This window comes from Pelmatolapia mariae, linkage group LG22, assembly GCF_036321145.2.
Source record: "Pelmatolapia mariae isolate MD_Pm_ZW linkage group LG22, Pm_UMD_F_2, whole genome shotgun sequence".
NCBI classification, from domain to species: domain Eukaryota; kingdom Metazoa; phylum Chordata; class Actinopteri; order Cichliformes; family Cichlidae; genus Pelmatolapia; species Pelmatolapia mariae.
Window position 1 is genome coordinate 29986171 of NC_086245.2, and position 17814 is coordinate 30003984.

Consider the following 17814-nt stretch of genomic DNA (forward strand, 5'->3'; position numbering starts at 1 on the left):
TCGGGGTGAGGTGGGGGAGCTAGAAGGGTGGGGAGGCTCCAGACCTCTACAGCCAGTCTGCCTGCTTTCCAGACCAGCAACGCCCCTCCCTCTTACTGTCACACAGCGTGTCTAGAGGGCGCTACTAAAGCAACGGACAGCAGCAGTGAATTAACTGGGGATAGGAGGAAAAAAATCATATGTAATATGAAAAGGGATATTTCGCAGAGCAAGAGTTAAATTCATTGTGAGCCTCTTTTCATCAGTCCATGCTCAGCAGCTTGTTCCAGCGAGCGCCAGAGAAAGCCAGGGACATACAGTGCTGCAGTCAGCCACAGTCTTTGTGCTGCAAAACTAGCTCAGCCCAGCAAAAATGGAGGCAGAGGGGAGGGGCATGGGAGAGTGTGCGCGCGAGTGTGAGAGTGAGTGAGTGTGCAGAGAGCGCAGAAGGGAGAGGGAGAGTGCTTGATGCACTCTGTGTGTGTGTGTGTGTGTGTGTGTGTCAGGGTTTTTTTGTTAAGTTTTTGGGGTGGTTTTTTTTCAGGTGGAGAAACAATTCAGTGAAGTAAATGCAAAACAAGACACTTTGTCAACAGACTGAATTTCCTCAAATACATTCATTAAAAATCATCTAAAGAAAAGAAGGAGAAAGAAACAGACGAGCTGGGAGAATTGGGGGGGAAGGCACCCTGGAATCTGAATAAGACATGTCCACACAGGAAGCAAGGCCCCCAGAATAGCAACAGGAAACTGGCCCAGGACTCTGAATACTGTCAGAACCTCGCAAAACAAGGCTGCGCTGCACAGCGTTATGAAAGCTGATTTACTGAGAGAAGAGAGCGAACGAGGAAGGGAAGAGAGGGGGAGGAGGGCGCAGGCGAAGGAAAGAGAAAACGAGAATTTAGACAGAAAGAGGAACGAGTCAGAGAGAGAGATAGAGAGAGAGGGGGGAGAAATATATTCATATAGAAATATATTTCAAACAGAAATAAAGAAATGCTGCACAAAAACAGAGTGTAATAATGAAAAAGGCGCTGAGGGGGTTGGGCTGGGTAGGAGAAAAAAAGAGAGAGAGAGAGAGACAGAGAGAAAAAAAAAAGTGGGCCGGCCTTGTCAGGCTGATTGCTCCAGAGCTATGTCGCAAAAACAAGCTTAGCTGCCGCATGAGAGCAGAGCTGGGTTGGGCTGAGGAGGGAATGGGGATTGGAGGCAGAAGGAAGGGAGGGGAAGGGAAGGGAAGGGAGGGGGGGACTCGGAGTTGATCAGCAAGGCTGGAAGATCCCTCGGTTCCAGATCAGAAGGCTTGGCACATAACATTTAAGGTCATTAAGGGGGGGGGGGACTGTTGTTGGTGTGGGTGGTCCCTGAGCTCTGGATAAGAGTGGATTCATGCAAAGGCGGGACTCAAGATAAGCAGTGATACGTTTAAAGGTGGGGAAAACTAGGATCTTCAGTGGATGGCTGTCCAACCAAAACAACAAAAAACAGGAACTTGAGAACACAAATAGCAGAAATGCATCAATGACTTTACACATGAGGCTCAAGAATCTGCATAATTAGGGAAATACATTCTCCTAACGGTAAAGACTCTTATTGTGAGAAGAGGAACCAGAGGACCAGGACAGAGGAGAGAAAAAACAAACTCGAGTGCAAGTGTATGACCAACATGTGACCTTCCTCTTAAGTCTAGAGCACATTCAGACACATCAGAAAAGAGGAGCACCACAAGCAGTGGGCGGTCCTGAGTGGGATTAGCCCCACAGTGGAGAAAGGGTGTACAAAAGACTTGGGAAAGGACAAGAAGGGGATTTTAAAGAAAAAGAAGGGAAAAAAAAGACTAGAAGAGAGGTGGGTGGGAGTGACGGGGCTTGATGGTGACCTGCTAGTTATTCCCCTTTCCACGGTTTGACACAGAGAGGAAGTGTCACATCTAAGGAGTATGAAAGACTTCTGCTGGGCCCTCGATGAACGAGTTCCCGAGTATTCACATCTGCAGGGCTACTACAACACACACGGACACCCCAAAAATCTGACCAGCATCACACGTCAACATTAAAGGTGTATCCCAGACGTGTGACATTAGCACAGACATCAAACTCGTTGGGGAGCTGCCAGGGGGGAAATTAAATAACTCCTCAAGAAGAACTAAGTCATTCATGTGTTTTAAAAAACATGGCAGAGTCCCCCCTTTAATCATGAACTATGGTTATTCATTACAAACCGAGTCAATAATGTGAAGTATTTGATCGAAAAAAAAGAACACAAACCCTTTTTTTCTCTCCTACTTCTTATCTCTTAATTCATTTCCTTTCCTTGAAATGCCACAAGTGTTATAAGGCCAGATGAATATTCGAAGACCACAAAGACTACTACTTTGCTGCTGTATTTTTTCCCCCCAAGACAAGCTTCAGTTAGATAACCAAATGGTAAAAACATAAAAAAGTATTCCTCAGAACTGATCAAATGAACAGCGAGGTAAATACTCAACAGTTAAACTGTGCATGTGTCTCCTTGAGTTAGAGTGAAAACAAACCAGGAACCAGTTGAACCTGCTCAGCTAGTTCCACTCTGACCGCACATGTGTGTGTGTGTGTGTGTCTCTCTATGTTTTAATCTCTCTCTCTTCCACTTCTTATCCGCAGCCCTGTTCTCAAACCGACTGTTGCTCTCCTACCTGCACCTTCCAGCAGGCACTGAGCCTTCTGTACACCTTTATTCCCACCTCAGCAGCGGCCTAACAGACGCTGGGTTTTTAAGCACCTGCCTCAAACAGACCCATCTGTGCTCTCGATGAGGTGATGTCTGGCTGGCTCTGCACGAATGCTACTAAAGTAGCTAAATGGCATTTACCCCTCAGTCGCTGTTGGATCGGGATTCAAACAGGATCTCAGGCAGATTAAAAGAAATGAGTCTATACAAATTACTGCAGGTTCTTACAAAATAAACATTTTTTTCCCCTTCAAAATAAACCTGTACCTTTCTTTCTGACAGATGCACTTAAATATGCTCCTTTGCTTGGCGTAAGGCTAATTAGTTATTTAAGATTAGATTAGCAAACGCTTCCTAAATGAGAGAAGCACACACACAATTTAGTACCAGTTACTTATTTTGAGACAAGAACAGGAAAATTTGTATCTATTACGCTCATCAATCCACTAATAAGTGGAAAATAAAAATAATCATACCACATAAAACCTCCACATTTATTGGGCTAGAATACAAGGAAGAATTTGTGTGTGGACAACACACACAAAAAAAAAACATTTCTATACATTTGATTTATACAACCTTGGTTTCATATGTGGTCAAACCAACACATATGAACCCCAACAAGTCTGACCAAGACCCCTTAAATGATCTTTTCTTTTCTTTTTAAATGATTATTTTATTTAAGCTACACCCATACAGTCATAAAGCAACAGCAGAAGGACAATGAGTAAAGCAGTTTTCAAAATGACTGCAGCTGTAAATCTTTCTCTCGGTTATTTGGGGGAACTGCATGTTAAAATAGAAAAATTCAATATTAATCAGATCAGATATTACACATATTACTTCCAAACCTGGCTTGCTTCCTAATAATGTCAAAGTGAGCCCATGCAATAGGTACCCATCCAGGCCAATTCCCACCTAAACCAAACAGAGGCTTTCCAGTAGTGACAACAAATCTGAGGTTGACTGTCTCCTGGTGTGTTCAACACGCGACAAAGGGCAACTTCACATTCAAGCCCGAAAACGGCTCAAGTTAGCGAGTTACTATAACTACATTAATTCTTTTTGATATTTGTATTCCTTGGTCACAAATGTTATTATCATTTCATTTTTTTATACAAGTATGCATCTTGTTTTCTTTACTGCAGTGACCTCACGTTTGAAATGATTTTATTATGGCAGACCAGTTAGACTGGTTTTTGGGCTCCGACCTCACAGGTCCCCAGAAATCATGCACAAAAACTGGAGTGATAATTTTTAGAGCCTGTCGGTGGACGTTGAGGTGTTAGAAGGGATGGATAGTGATGCAGGGCAGCGACATAAAAATTAAACAGACCGCCAATTTGTGCTGTGTTTGTTATATGGTATAAGTAGAGAGTGCCATGTTATGTGTGTGACGCAGCATAGCTCGAGCTGCCTACCTCAACTAGCTAGTAGTAAGGACCACTGTCTGTATAAGCAGGTGTCCTGTTAACAACAGCAGAATTGTGATGCAGGCTGTAATGAATGTGTGGCTCTTTTTTTAACAACACATCCATTTATTTTGAGTTCGGGGAAAGGACCGGGCTAAGTACTATTTTTTTCTTACTGATAGCAGTCTTTACACATATTTCAGTTCTATCGCACAAAGCATTGGAGTTTTTACACCACTCTTTATTGTAGAGTTTCATTGTCACAAATCCTTTTCTCAGCATTTCTGACTTGTTGGTGATATTTTCTGCCGCTTTTATAGTTTGGCAGAGGTTACAGAATAACTTCAGCACCTTGTACAACAGGTATCATCGGTGCACATCTACTTCTAACACCTGCAGGTGTCACCTCAGCTGCTCTGACTCAGGCTGGCAGGGTTATACTCTGAGTTAGCATGGTCTCATCTGCACACACTTTGGTGTACGTGCCGCAGGGATGAGGAGGAAAAAGAACGGGAGGAGGAGATCTGTTTACCACTGCCATAACCAGATTAATGGCTCTGTCGGCCAATCAGACAGCACTGATGGGGAATCCCTGAGAAGATAGAAAGTAAAAATAATAATAATAATAAAGAAATAAATAAAAATAGCCCTGGCCTAGCCTTCCTGACCAATGGCCAGGTCCACAGAGAGGTGTATAAATAAATAAGGGAAATAAATAAAAGAGGAGGGAAACACATCCTGAGGGCATCCCCTACTGGCGTAGACAGCGCTGCCTCTCATCCCTCCCTCTTTCAGCATCTTCCACTCCAACCAATCACTCACACTATTTGAAGTTATTTGCTTGCACTCCCTCAATCCCACACATCTCCCCCCCCTCCCACCCCTCCAAACTCTGCTCCCTCACTTTCATTCTTTCTTATTAATGATCTCATTTCTCACTCTCCTTCCCTGAGGCCCAGAATGAGGTTAGATCTGCAGTCTGACCTATAAACACTGCCATGGAAACTGCAACGTGTTACAGCGAGACACCTCTTTAACACGGAGCATGGGGTGGAGGGCTGGTGGAGGGTGCGTGTGTGTGTGGGGTTGGGGGGTTCTCTCACCTTTATCTTAGCCAGAGGGCTATCAGATGCAAGATTTGCTTCACTTTCAACAATCCTTATCCAGGCAGAACTATTTTTTCCCACTTTCCGATTTCTTTGCTCTTTAAGAGAAAATGGAAACCGGGACTTTGCTTGCTCGTGCTATCAGCTTCTTGTGGGAAGGGTTGGGGTCTAAATTAACATTATAGCGCTCTTTACCTCTCCTTCAAAAATTCTTGTGCTGTTGTCACTAGTGCTGGGCGATATGACGATATATATCGTGTGGACGATAGAAAAGTGTCTATCGTGTCATTTGTCTTCTATCGTTTCTATCGTTTCTAACCCGAATTTTACAAATTATTACATAAAATATATCATTAACCCTTTTCGGAGCAGGCACACTCCGTTTTCCCTAACTATTTTTAAATCCCTTTTTGCATATGAAACCGTAGGAGTTGTACTTACACCTTATTCCATTAGCTTGTCCTCGGTCACGGTTTCCTTCCACATATGGCTTTGCAAAAATTGCATAAAAAGCACTTCCAGCAACAAAAACATAATATTCCAGACTTGCAGCAACAAAAACATAATATTCCAGAAACAGGCTTTGCCGATCCGATCAGCTGTTCATAACACTTCCTAGTTGGAATATAAGTCAGCGCGAACTATCGCATGTCCGCCATTACCTGTCCGAAACCGGAAGTGACGTCATTTTCGCGGAAAATGTAGTTTTTTAAGCTTCAAAGTCTATAGTGTTGGTGTTGGTGTTTTTAAAAGTCATGTTTGACTTTATGCTTTTCTGTATCGTTTCTGGGATGCTTAGAAGCCAAATTACACTGTTGGAAATACTTTATTTTGATGCACATGCTGTGTTTTTGCAAATTTGCATTTATTTATTTTCATTTTTCCTGTAGTATATAAAAATTTGTGTATCTCAAAAAGAAAACTATGAAGACACTCAAAATAAATAAATGTAAAGATAAGCTCTGGCGGACTTGGTTCTATGGTAGGTCTTAAAGGGTTAAATAGCCTGTGCAAATATATTAGTGTTGTCTTCTCACTATACATACTCTTAATTTTATGCAAGAGAAAATAAAGTATAAAAAAAAATGATATTTTTCGCAAAGAAACTCCGTCTTGTGGTTTTGCAACATGGTGCTGCTTTACGTGCACCCGGATTTGCGACATGCTTTACGGTAACTCAAATCAAAGACTGCACCCTCTCCACTCGCTGTTTAAAGACTGCATACTTTCCAGATGACCACAGGTCAGGTGGTATATCGTGATATATATCGTTATCATGATATAAAATAATTCATATCGTGATAAATATTTTTTCCATATCGCCCAGCACTAGTTGTCACTGAATTCAACTTTATTTATACAGCGCCAAATCACAACAACAATCGCCGCAAAACGCTTTATATTGTAGAGTAAAACCCAGAATAACAGAGAGAAACCCCCAACAATCAGATAACCCCCTATGAGCAAGCACTTGGCGACAGTGGGAAGGAAAATCTTCCTTTTAAGAGGAAGAAACCTCTAGCAGAACCAGGCTCCAGGAGAGGGACAACGATCTGCCATGACATGTTGGGGGAAGTTAGGAAGAGGGTGGGAGATACTTGGTTTCAAATATTCCATCTAGGAGGGAGAAATTGCTCAAGATACTGTGAATTTAGCAACAAAGCTATTACTCCACTAACATCTGCAGAACAAAATATTGGGCCTTTTTCTACTAAAGCACATGATACCCACAGAGTTGTGATCATGTATAACATTTCCATCACATTGCTCTGAATAGATTGACTACCAAACCATTGGATTCACAAGCACAATCGATTGCACAGTGGGATCCAAAAGCCAACATTTACTCCACATTTGTATGTTTCCTTCACTCTGAGTGACACTATACAAATTCACCTATGAAGTAACTCAAACTGAATCACAGAGCAAAGCCTAGTAAACATCAACTGTTTTGAGAAATAAGTTCAATTTTAGTCTGAGTTTCAAGCAGGAGAAATGGGTACAGAGTATGAAACACCAGGATGGGATTTGCTTAAATCTCATTTAAGGGGTGAACCCATGGTCGAGGGGGTTTAGGCGCTTACCAAATCGGCTAAAGCAGCCTAGTTCCCGGATCAACACCCAGCCAGAACTTTGCTGCATGTCATTCCCCTGTTCTATCCCCACATTTCCTGTCAATCTCCACTCCACTCTATCGAAATAATAAAGGGAAAATATTATAACATGTTCACAGAGGCAGCCATAATGACATTTAGAGCTGGGTGATTTTCCTCTACCACATATGGCTATAGATTCTGAATCCAATCAAGTCTGACTAACATCACTAATTATATCAGTGCTGTCCTACATGTTGGGCTGACTATGCGATTACGATTACAAATGGTTTATAAATGTTAGTTTAAATGTTGCTTCTGTGGGATATTCATCAAGGGCGTCTGTGAATGTGGTCTGTGGACTTCTGGCGATGAAACCTGCTACAAAATTCAGAAGTTAAAAGCGAAGACAGAAGCCTCACCGGCAGACTGGATGGCCGCGCCTGCATGCTGTCTTCTTGACTGCTCTTGTTTGGCTGGTTAGATGGAGGAGCGCTGGACTGTGAGCTGAAGGAATCCTGGGAGAGTTCCTGATTGGAAGAACGAAGACAAGAGACAAAACGGACACAATGTAAAAAAATAAAATAAAATAAAATCTCAGTCGAGCATTTATTACTGCTTGTTCCCTTTTTGCAGTGCACAGCTAATATAACCACTGTCACACTGATACAAATAACAGATCTCCACTGGGCTGGATAAATGTAGAGAGCCGTGACCGACTGTGATTTGAATATTTACTGTACGTCATGTTTGTGTTGCCACAGGGCTCACATGGCATGGGGAAAACTCGCTGCTTATTCTACAGCTTGTGCTTCAACTTATCATATTTTTTAATTTATTTTTTAAAAGAAACTACTAAAAACTGCCCCGTTCTGTCAACGGTCTTGTGTGCGGTCCATTTCCTGTTGTTCATACTATCCATTTAACAGACAGGAGCCTGTTTAATTAACTAAGTAATTAAAGCTTAATTACCAACAAAGCAGCTCTGAGTGGGCCACACCAAAGGTTTATTCAAAAGCTCTCATGGCTGTTTCACTGTTTAACCCTTGCAGAGCAGCATCTCACTTCTTCCATGTGTTTTTGCTATGGAAAGCTGAGCGTGCAATGTTCTTTTCAACCGACTATTGACAGTTATCAAGTGAAGGCATTTCCTGGGAAGCAGGCAGTTTGCAGTGCCACTGTTAGATCGGCACGGACATCATTACAGCACTGATTAAGTACAGTAAAGTCAAGAGCATGTGTCAGCGCAGGAATCTCCTGCTAATGGAAACACAGTTGCCCCTGACACAGCACATCACATCAAATTACAGCTAAAGTGTTCTAATAGAGTTTTGTGTGAGGATTACCTGTGGAGGAGGTGGGAACCTCTGATAAGGTGACTGCTGCTGCTGCTGCTGTTGTTGTTGTGGTGGTGGTGGTGGCTGCTGCTGCTGTTGCTGCTGTTGCAGTGGGGGAGTCTGAGAATATGGTGATGGCTGGCCCTGCTGGCCATGACCTGGAGGCTGTTGGGCTTGAGGTGGTGGACCTCCTGGTTGTTGTTGTTGTTGTTGCTGCTGCTGCTGCTGCTGCTGTTGTTGTTGTTGTTGTTGTTGTGGTTGTTGTTGTTGTTGTGGGGGCCCTTGCTGCTGCTGTGGGGTTTGCTGCTGTGGTGGCTGCCCTGGACCAGAGGGTTGCGGGTACCCAGGCTGGCCCTGAGAGCCCTGCTGACTTTGCGGACCAGGTCCCTGCTGCTGTTGTTGTTGACTCTGCTGTTGCTGGGGAGATACATAGGGTGGCTGTCCTGGCTGAGACTGCTGGGGCTGGCTATACGGAGGTTGACTCTGAGGAGGGCCGTGGGGACCTTGAGATTGTTGGTATGGGGGTCCTGGCTGCCCGTGTTGGCCTGGAGTCTGTGAAGGATGGCCCTGTTGGGGGTATGAAGGTCCAGAGGTTCCTTGGGGTTGGCCAGAGAAGGGAGGTTGCTGCTGTCCAGGGTGAGGTGCAGGGCCATGCTGACCATAGTAGCCCTGACTTTGCTGCCCATAGCCTCCTGGGCCCTGTTGTCCATATGCTGACATCTAGAAAATAGGATATCAGTTATCAACAGTAGTTTATCTTCAAAGGGGAAGACTACCGATGCTTGATCTGAAAGTGCGAGCAGACACAACCAGGCACAGTTTTACTATCCAGAGCCCCTCTGTGGAATATCAGTCACTACCTGAATACAGCATGTGTACTGATGGGATCTGCAGAAATATATAAAAATAACTCAATATTCAAAGTCACCTCTTTAGTTTTTTTCCCTTTTCTTTTTTTACCATTCATTCTCCACAGAGTAATCAGAGCATCTCTTCATCTTCCTCACAGATTAAACAGAAAAGACAAACTGCCCCCCCACCCCTCAGTTTGAGTGGTGTGTTCCTCACTATAAACTGATCAGTCAAAGCACATAAGAAAAAGCATCCAAGTGTCGGAATTCAGCCGTGTATTGCTTTAAATTACTGGCATGAAAATAAAAATTGAGTTTTGACTTCATCTCCTTGAACTTCAATATGAGCCTTTTCATATTCTGCCCGAACCTGCTCGCGGAATGCCTTTCAATACCAGTGTTTTTGTTTCATTACCCTCAAGGAACATGGAAGGAGAAAGCGCTGACCTTGTGAGGAAACACTGTAATAAGAAAAGAAGAAGGGGGGGGAGCCATGTGTGGGTTTTTTTTTTCTTCTTCGCAAGGGGACTGAAGGGGGGTGGGGGGGTTCTCAGCTACTCAAGAACTATAAGAAAATACAAGATAGTAAAGAATGGCCTCACATTTAAAACAACATGAAGTGGCTGTATTGTATCTGTCTGACAAAGGCGGGGAAGCCGTTTTCTTCTCTGCAGGGCACTTATCGAGTCCACGGTCAAACACCAGGCAGGCCAGTATGAGATAATCACACCACACAATGGGCACAAGACCACAGGCAGCGGACGCACAAGAAAAAGGCTTCACTCTACGGGATTCCCTGCATGCATTTCTCTGTTAAGATGAACTGCCTGGCTGAGAGAGTTCAAGAAGGGGCTTATTCCTAGCTATGAGTAAGTAGCTATAGCAAACTGGATGTTTGCCGTTTTCAATTGGACAACGCTGTCAGAAGGTGCTGCCCACTGTGCCTGTCGACACAGCTTGGATTTCCCCCCCATCTTTGGCTTTCAAGCATGAAAATAAATCAGACAGTGGGAAACTGATGGGCTGCTCTCTTTTGGGTCTATCCCTGTAAAGAGTTTTTTTTCACCCCTCTTCTTTCTTCAGAGCCTTTTGGGATTCAAGTGAAAAAGATACTGAAACACAGTTTGGTTGGACTCTTCAGAGGAGGTTCATGGATGTAGTCGAGGAAGGCGCGCAAAGGGTTGGTGTGACAGAAGAGGCAGAATTTTGGTTGGGGCTTTCATCCACCCTAATAACCTATTATTTAAAGTCCTGTTTAATTATGCAAGATAAGAGACACTCAAGGTGACAACGCCGATATTTCTTTGATGTCTAGCAGAGTAGGTGAATGTTATTTGGCTATGTGTTAATGCACTTTATCCTCTAGTTTACAAGATATATGTGGTTTAAAAAAACAGATACAGGGTTACACTGTAAATCCTTCAGATCTTTAGCTTTTTGTTTAATTACAATTGTTATGCTAAGCGAACTGTCTGCGGGCTCAGATATGACATCGACGGTAATCGACACACACACATACATACACACACATCGTACCACGCCATCTTCCCTATGACAGCCAGAACAGGGTCATGCCTTAATGGCTTTCAATTCCTTTAAGTCACTGTACCTGGATACATGACATTTGTTAAATATCTTCTGCTAACGAAGAGTTGTTTTGACCTGGATTAGACTTTCTAGTAATGACATAGTTGATCCAATGCTCTATTACTCTGGCAGTATGGCAGAATAGTGTTACCCCATCGATACTACAGGCTCTCCTCTCAAACCATGCTGTAGTTTCTTATCCTAGTTCATGTCTTCTTCTCACTAGATGGTGCACATTTGTGGAATAAATTCTGACTGCACAGTGCTGCTTTTTAAACTCGACTGCTACATATCACCTCACAAATATTTTTCTTGTCATATTTCTTATTCAAATTATTTTACATTTCTTTTTAAGGACTTTTAAATTGGTGCAGTTAAACCAAAATGTACAAAAACATCTCATCACCCTACTTAGTGGACAATCTGCTAAATTTATTAGCATAATTGATGAAAAGAATTTAGCCTAAGACACCAGATATTTCAAAAATCATCTGCACAGAAATGTCTTAAATCTCTGTGACAGCAAATATTGGTTGTGTAAGGTTTCAATTAAAACTGTACAAATAGAGAGCCAAGTTAATTATTACTGACCTGTTGTCCGTATTGCATGCCACTCATGGTTCCGGGTGGTCGGCTCTGCATCCCAATAGGGTACCTCTGAGGGCCCGGAGGGCCATAGCCCTGCCCTGGGTAAGAGCCTGCCTGCTGGGGTCCAGGCCCTGTGGGAGGTCCTTGCTGCTGCTGCGAGAAGGGGTTGGGTCCTCCATATGGTTGGCTGCGTATCTTCCCTACCTGGTCCATTGGGCCTGGAGGCTGGAGAAGATACAAAGAGAATATGTGATACATCCATGAACTGACAAAATAGATTGCTGGAATGACAATTCTGACATTAAAGCTGTATGGTGAAGCTGACTTTAGAAATAACTGTGTGATCCACACAATTATTGTGATTTTAGTGCTGATGGTAATGCCATGTCTAGAGTCCCTATTAGAGGGTTCAGTCATACCTCCTAACAAGCTCTATAATGATACAAATAAAGGGATCTTGTTCAGAGCACAGTGATGTGACAGGAAAGGATGAGAAAATGCAGTCCAGGTCAAATTTAGCTAGAGTTATTTTAGAACCTTTTTTAGTGAGTTGTCTTGAGAAGGCATTACTCAGCATGACTCCACTGCAGTGTGTCCTATGAGCATCATCTCATAAACCAGCCACAGTGTAATCAAGCAAATATAGAACAAAAAGCAGAAGGGAGGGAAAAAAAACTGTAGTGGATTTACTTTCCAAATAGAAAGGGAAAAAAAATTGGCCATGAATGAATGAATAAGCCCACTACATCCGCCAGGAGCGTTTCCCAGCCCAGGAGATCATTGTGCCAGTGGGTGGATACTGTTACGGCGGAGACGTTGGTAAAGGTTTCTATGAAAATAAGCTTAAGGAAGTGGAAGTGTCAGCTGGAAGCCGTGTAAGGATAAGGGGTCGGGTGGTGGATGTGGGGAATGACCTAGGGCATCCTGGACTCGTAGAGATTCACGTGGTAAAAACAGGGAATGTTACGGAGTCAGATGGCATATTCTGGGTTGGTGGTGGTTTATAATGAGGTAGCTTCATCTGTCAACAGCTGGAACCAGTGTCATAAAATGTCTATGCCATAAAGTCGGTGACAGTGTGTTTGTGTGTACATAACACATGGTGGGATCCCTTCCGACAAAACACTCCCCCGGCATGAGAAAAAAAGAGTATATCCAATATTTCTAAAAAATTAATAAAATGGGATTCCACTGCAGCATTATTAACTGGTCATCAAGTGGAAAAATAAACAAATAGCAATTCACAACAAGTTTTCTGCTCGTTTGCCATGGTCTGATGCCATCAACACATCACACTTCTGACAGCCTGTGCGTGTTCCCATCAAACCCACCGCAGCGGCGTCTGAAAGTACAAACCACAACGGGGTCTTTGAAGTAGCAACACCTCCTGGCCTGCTGACCTCGGGCAGCAGACACAAAGCTTTCATTGCTTCCCACGGTTATTAATCTGTGTGCAAGTGTGAGTGTGTGTGTCTGCATGCGCGTGTGCGTACGGGTGTGTTTTTCCTCCCCCAAAAACCTCTTTTCCTCGGTTAAGGGAGACAACCACTGGGGCTATTTATAGCCAGTGAGACGGAGAGGGCAGTCTGCCGAAAATGTAACAGGTCCCAGCTGCACTGCTGTTTGAACCCGGGCCAGGGCTTGCTCTTCCTGGGCTTTAATAAAGCAGCAGGCTTTGGCACTCTATGAATGACAGTGCTGCAATGAAAGAGGGGGAGGTCGGGGTAGGGGGTGACTCAGTAGGAGGCTTGTGTGTTTGCGAGTGTGTGAAAATATGTGTGTGTGTTGCGGAAGACTGTAGCTGTTGGAGGTGGTGGTGGGGGGGGTATGGAGAAGGGGTGGATCAACAAGCTGTCAGCGTGGTCAACCGACATTATCCAAGATAACATATTCCACTCCAGATTTTCCCTCTAGCCTCCCCCAGGCCACACTCTCCTGAGCTCCTCCAGGTTCACAAGAGTGTGTGTTTGTGTGTTGTGTTGTATGTCTGTGCAGGGAAGGAGTAGGTGGGAGGTGGGATGGGGTATCTTGCACTCCCTTGGGTCATTACCGACCGCACCAGGGGAAGAGGTAACAGGCTCCACTGTGACCTCTAATGCACTTTTAACCCTAGACTCGAAGAAAGGACACCATGCCTGCTGCCCCCCCTCCCCAGTCATGCCAAGAAAGGAGTCCAAACATCACTCTACACAGCTTAAAGATGACTGGTAGAAAGCAGTGAAGCAGACACCACATTGTTGCTGGTTTTTTACACATTTCCAAAAGTTTCTTTTGTCCAATTATGGCAACGAGGAGCCAAGAGGAGAAAAAAAAAAAAACTGGAGCGGTTTCTTTCACTGGACAGAAATATCCTATAGCTCTTTTCTAATGAGCTGCTTAAGCAGTTAGACAGAGCCTCCTGAGTCATCTGTAAAGTGTGCCACCGAGGCCTGAATCACTGGTAATGTCCTCCAATCCACATGAAAAATGACTAGCATGCAAACAAACTACAAAAGCCGGCACACTAAAGGTAAAATCTATTTCTCATTTAGACAAAAATCTCCCAGCTATGACTGGGCCATAAAACAATCAACCTTTCTTCCCCTCACCAATTTCGGTCGATACTTTTGCCAGCAGTGAGAATATTTCTAAACGAGCGAACAAACTGGCTTTTCCATTAAGAGCCATGACAGCTCGGCGCCCAGCTCAGCGGGGAGAGAGCTCGCAAGTACGACTTGACTACAATCGGGGTTTCCAGCCCGGAGTGGAACGTGCAGAGTAACGGCTCCCGAAACAACCACTCTTCTCCCTCTCGTGTCTCAGTTATCACCCACTCCACAGATGCAGATAGGGGTGCTTTGATCAGGTCAGGAGATAGTGAAGGTGAGCGTGCACTGTTCACAAGTGTGTTAACGTATTTAAAATTAGGCTTCATTTTCTTATTTTTTGAGTCATAACTATTAAACATTCTAAATCTTTTCTGTAGGAAAATGAAGTGAAAAAGCAGAAGAAACAGGTAGACTGCACTCCATTGAATTTTGTTAGCGCAATTTGTGCTTCTAAAGATTATGAAAACATCATTTAGAAGAAAAATTAATTTGTCGTATTCGTTGAAACAATAATGCTCTTGTTTTGCAGTTTTTCCACTTTACGTGGACCAGTTCTCCCAGTATACAGCCAGTATAAATGTATTTATTTTCTCTGATGTACCAGCAGACCTTCCACAGTGTAGGCTCTAGCTTGTGGGGACAAGCAGCTGTCTCTACCTGACAGGCTTCATGAGTTCATGGAAATCCACTCTTTAAAAAAAGTTCAATAAATGCATGATGTTTCAAAAGCTTGAATTGAGCAACTGTTTTTAATCGTTGATGACATTACTGACCACAATAATTTGTGATTATGACCACAATGAGCAGCACGGCATTAACAGATTTATAAACTTTGTTTCTACGTAACACAACTATTGTAATAATTAACTGCAAAGTCACTGGATCAAAGTCACTGACCTTTTTAGAAATCAGTAAAGCATAAAAAATAACTACTACCTTGAGCCCTATTTTGCAGGCTTTGGCCTTCATATGCGTTAAATCACAACACCTCCTCCCATCCAAAAAACCCATAAATTATAAATCTGCTATCACACTACTGGCAATGTGAAAAATTTGATCTGCAATGTAGTCAGTCAATTAGCATTCAATAACCTGTTTGGATAATTAAAGTAGCTGAAGCCAAACTCCAAAAATCCAATGAATTGCCATCATGACCACACAATATGGGTGGGACGTGTCTAAAACCGTGCTCAATATAATCTTATCACATTCATGTTTTGGCTCGATGGGTTTAAATGCATATGGTTTACAGCTCAGCATAAAGATGAGGAACGCAGGGTGTTTGTTTTACCTCTCTGCCTCATTCGATCATGTTAACACATCTGTACTCTGCAGGCTGGGAGATAGCTGTGGCCGGCCTACTGCTCGGCACTTCATTGATCTGTTTACCAGTATTTTCCTTGCATTGCTTAAGTTGTTCACATCGGACACACCATTACACATCCTTCAAATTCCCAGAGCTTTTGTAGAGGCCTTTGTAGGTGCGCGAATGTCTGCTTTAACCCAACTAAAGAGTCTACTGCATCTTGTAGACAGAGGCCTGTGAATGCTATACAAGTCTGTTCCTCGTTCTCTTGCTTACAGAATTAGCACTGCTGCTGCTCCTCAAGTTGAGAAATTTATCAAAACCAAAAAAAAAAAGAAAAAAAAAGAATAAAAGTAGAATTAAGTTAGCAAAGATTAGCAGTACAAGGTTGAGGGAAAAAATTCCAATAGAGGGGATATATACATATCATTTGTTAGTTTCTGATCTATTTAAAAGGACACTGGATTTCAAGGTGAAACAGCCATATCTTTAACAGTATGGGCATGGTTGGTGGTTGAATGTTCAAGGCGAAGGACAGAAAGAGATTCGTTTCTGATGTATCACAGGAGAATGTCAGTGGTTTTAGTGGTGAGGTCAAGATGGACACAGCGGAAAGACGATAAGGCACGCAACACTACCGAGCTGAGTGCAAGTGCTTTGAATCCAAGTGCTTTGAAAGACAAATGGCCACAATAAAGGTCTCGCAGAGAAACCTGCCACCTGCCACTTACTGGCAAAATATGGTCAATCTCATGGAATTTATAAAACTACTTTCTTACAGCATACAGTATTAAAAGCTAGATTCTCAATTCCAGTTTTTCAACAAAGGTCACTCTGTGAATGATAAACATTTGAGTCTATTTTAGAACAGCATTTAACACTTTGAACTATTTCCCCTTTCTTGACTAACCAATTGACTTTGTCCGTTAAAATCCCCACAGTGTACAGCAGAGAATTCAAATGTTATGTTTTGACTGAAAAAAAATGACATTAAGCTCCAGTTTACTTTCATATACAACAAAGATGCATCAAATATTAAATTCAACAGACTATGCAGAGCTCTCACCAATTTTAACATGTTAGTTGCTTTTTGGTGTTACCTTGAAAGGGCTTTTAGCATGTTAGCATGACACAACCAAACAAATAACACCGAACATTAAAACACAGCATTTGGGAGAAAAAAAAAGACCTCAGAGAAACTGTTATATTTATTGTTCGACTTACAAAAAACCCCAAATTAACAGGTAGCACTCTCTTGCTTGATGGCTAACCCTACGAGATGTTAGCAACCTTTAGAAATATATACTCCTGGGTAACAATAGCACTAAATTAGCTTGGTCACATTATAACTCTCTTTTATAATCTGCTTTCCCCATTTAGTGTCATTTACATACACAACACACACACACACACACATATACATATATACACATACACATATATACTTACATACATATACATACACACACATACATATACATACACACATATACATACGTACACATACATACATATATATATATTCCTCCTGTAGGATCTGTGTGGTGCCACTGAGAATCAGAGAGCATATCCCTTATATGGTCATGTCACACATCATCTGTAGCAATATTATGAGGGGCAGCAAATAAGAAGTTAAATAGAGGCTCATTTCAGACAGAGGAGCAGTAGCAAGGCTCAGCACGAGATAAATTAAGAATGATTTTGATCTGTGAATCATGCATCTATTATGATAGAGTCCAAATATAAAAGTAAGGTTTAGAAAAGGATCATAATAGATGTCTGTTAATTTTTAACATTTACCATGACCCTGTGAATGCCAGTGGTTTACCTTAGCCACACATAAATAACATAAAAGAGCAAATCAGACAACAAAGAAAAAAACATGGTATATGAAAATAACTCATTCCAATTACAAATAAAATATTTTATCATATTCTACTCTCATGAAATAGACTGCTTGTTATATAACCGGTGAGGTGGTGTGCCCGTCATTGTCCTCAGCATTTAGCCATAAATCAGAGTGTAAAATAAGTTAACATTCATTTTCAGTGGGTATTAAATTTTTAGTATGGCATTATAAAAGTAATGTGACTTGGGGGGAAAAAAAAGAAGTTCTGTTGCGTAGGGGAATTCCCTGACAAATACAGATCAAAAGGTATGTGACAAAGTGTTGCAGCAACCACTTTTTCCTGTCAGGTTGATTTTTCTTTTGTTTTGTTCTTTTTACACCTTTAGAAAGGTCACTGGCATCTTATCAT

General features: G+C 42.5%; 1 protein-coding gene across 2 annotated transcripts in view; it reads right to left on the reverse strand.

The window, feature by feature from the left end:
* Positions 1-17814, reverse strand: part of arid1ab (AT-rich interactive domain 1Ab) — a 55480-nt gene that overhangs the window by 20078 nt on the left and 17588 nt on the right. For both annotated transcript variants that reach the window (XM_065471301.1, XM_065471300.1), the window contains exons 2-4: positions 11666-11887; positions 8646-9356; positions 7722-7829 (exon numbers count right to left, since the gene is read on the reverse strand). In XM_065471301.1, coding sequence (XP_065327373.1) covers positions 7722-7829; positions 8646-9356; positions 11666-11887 — 1041 coding nt within the window. The remainder of the gene's footprint in view (positions 1-7721; positions 7830-8645; positions 9357-11665; positions 11888-17814) is intronic.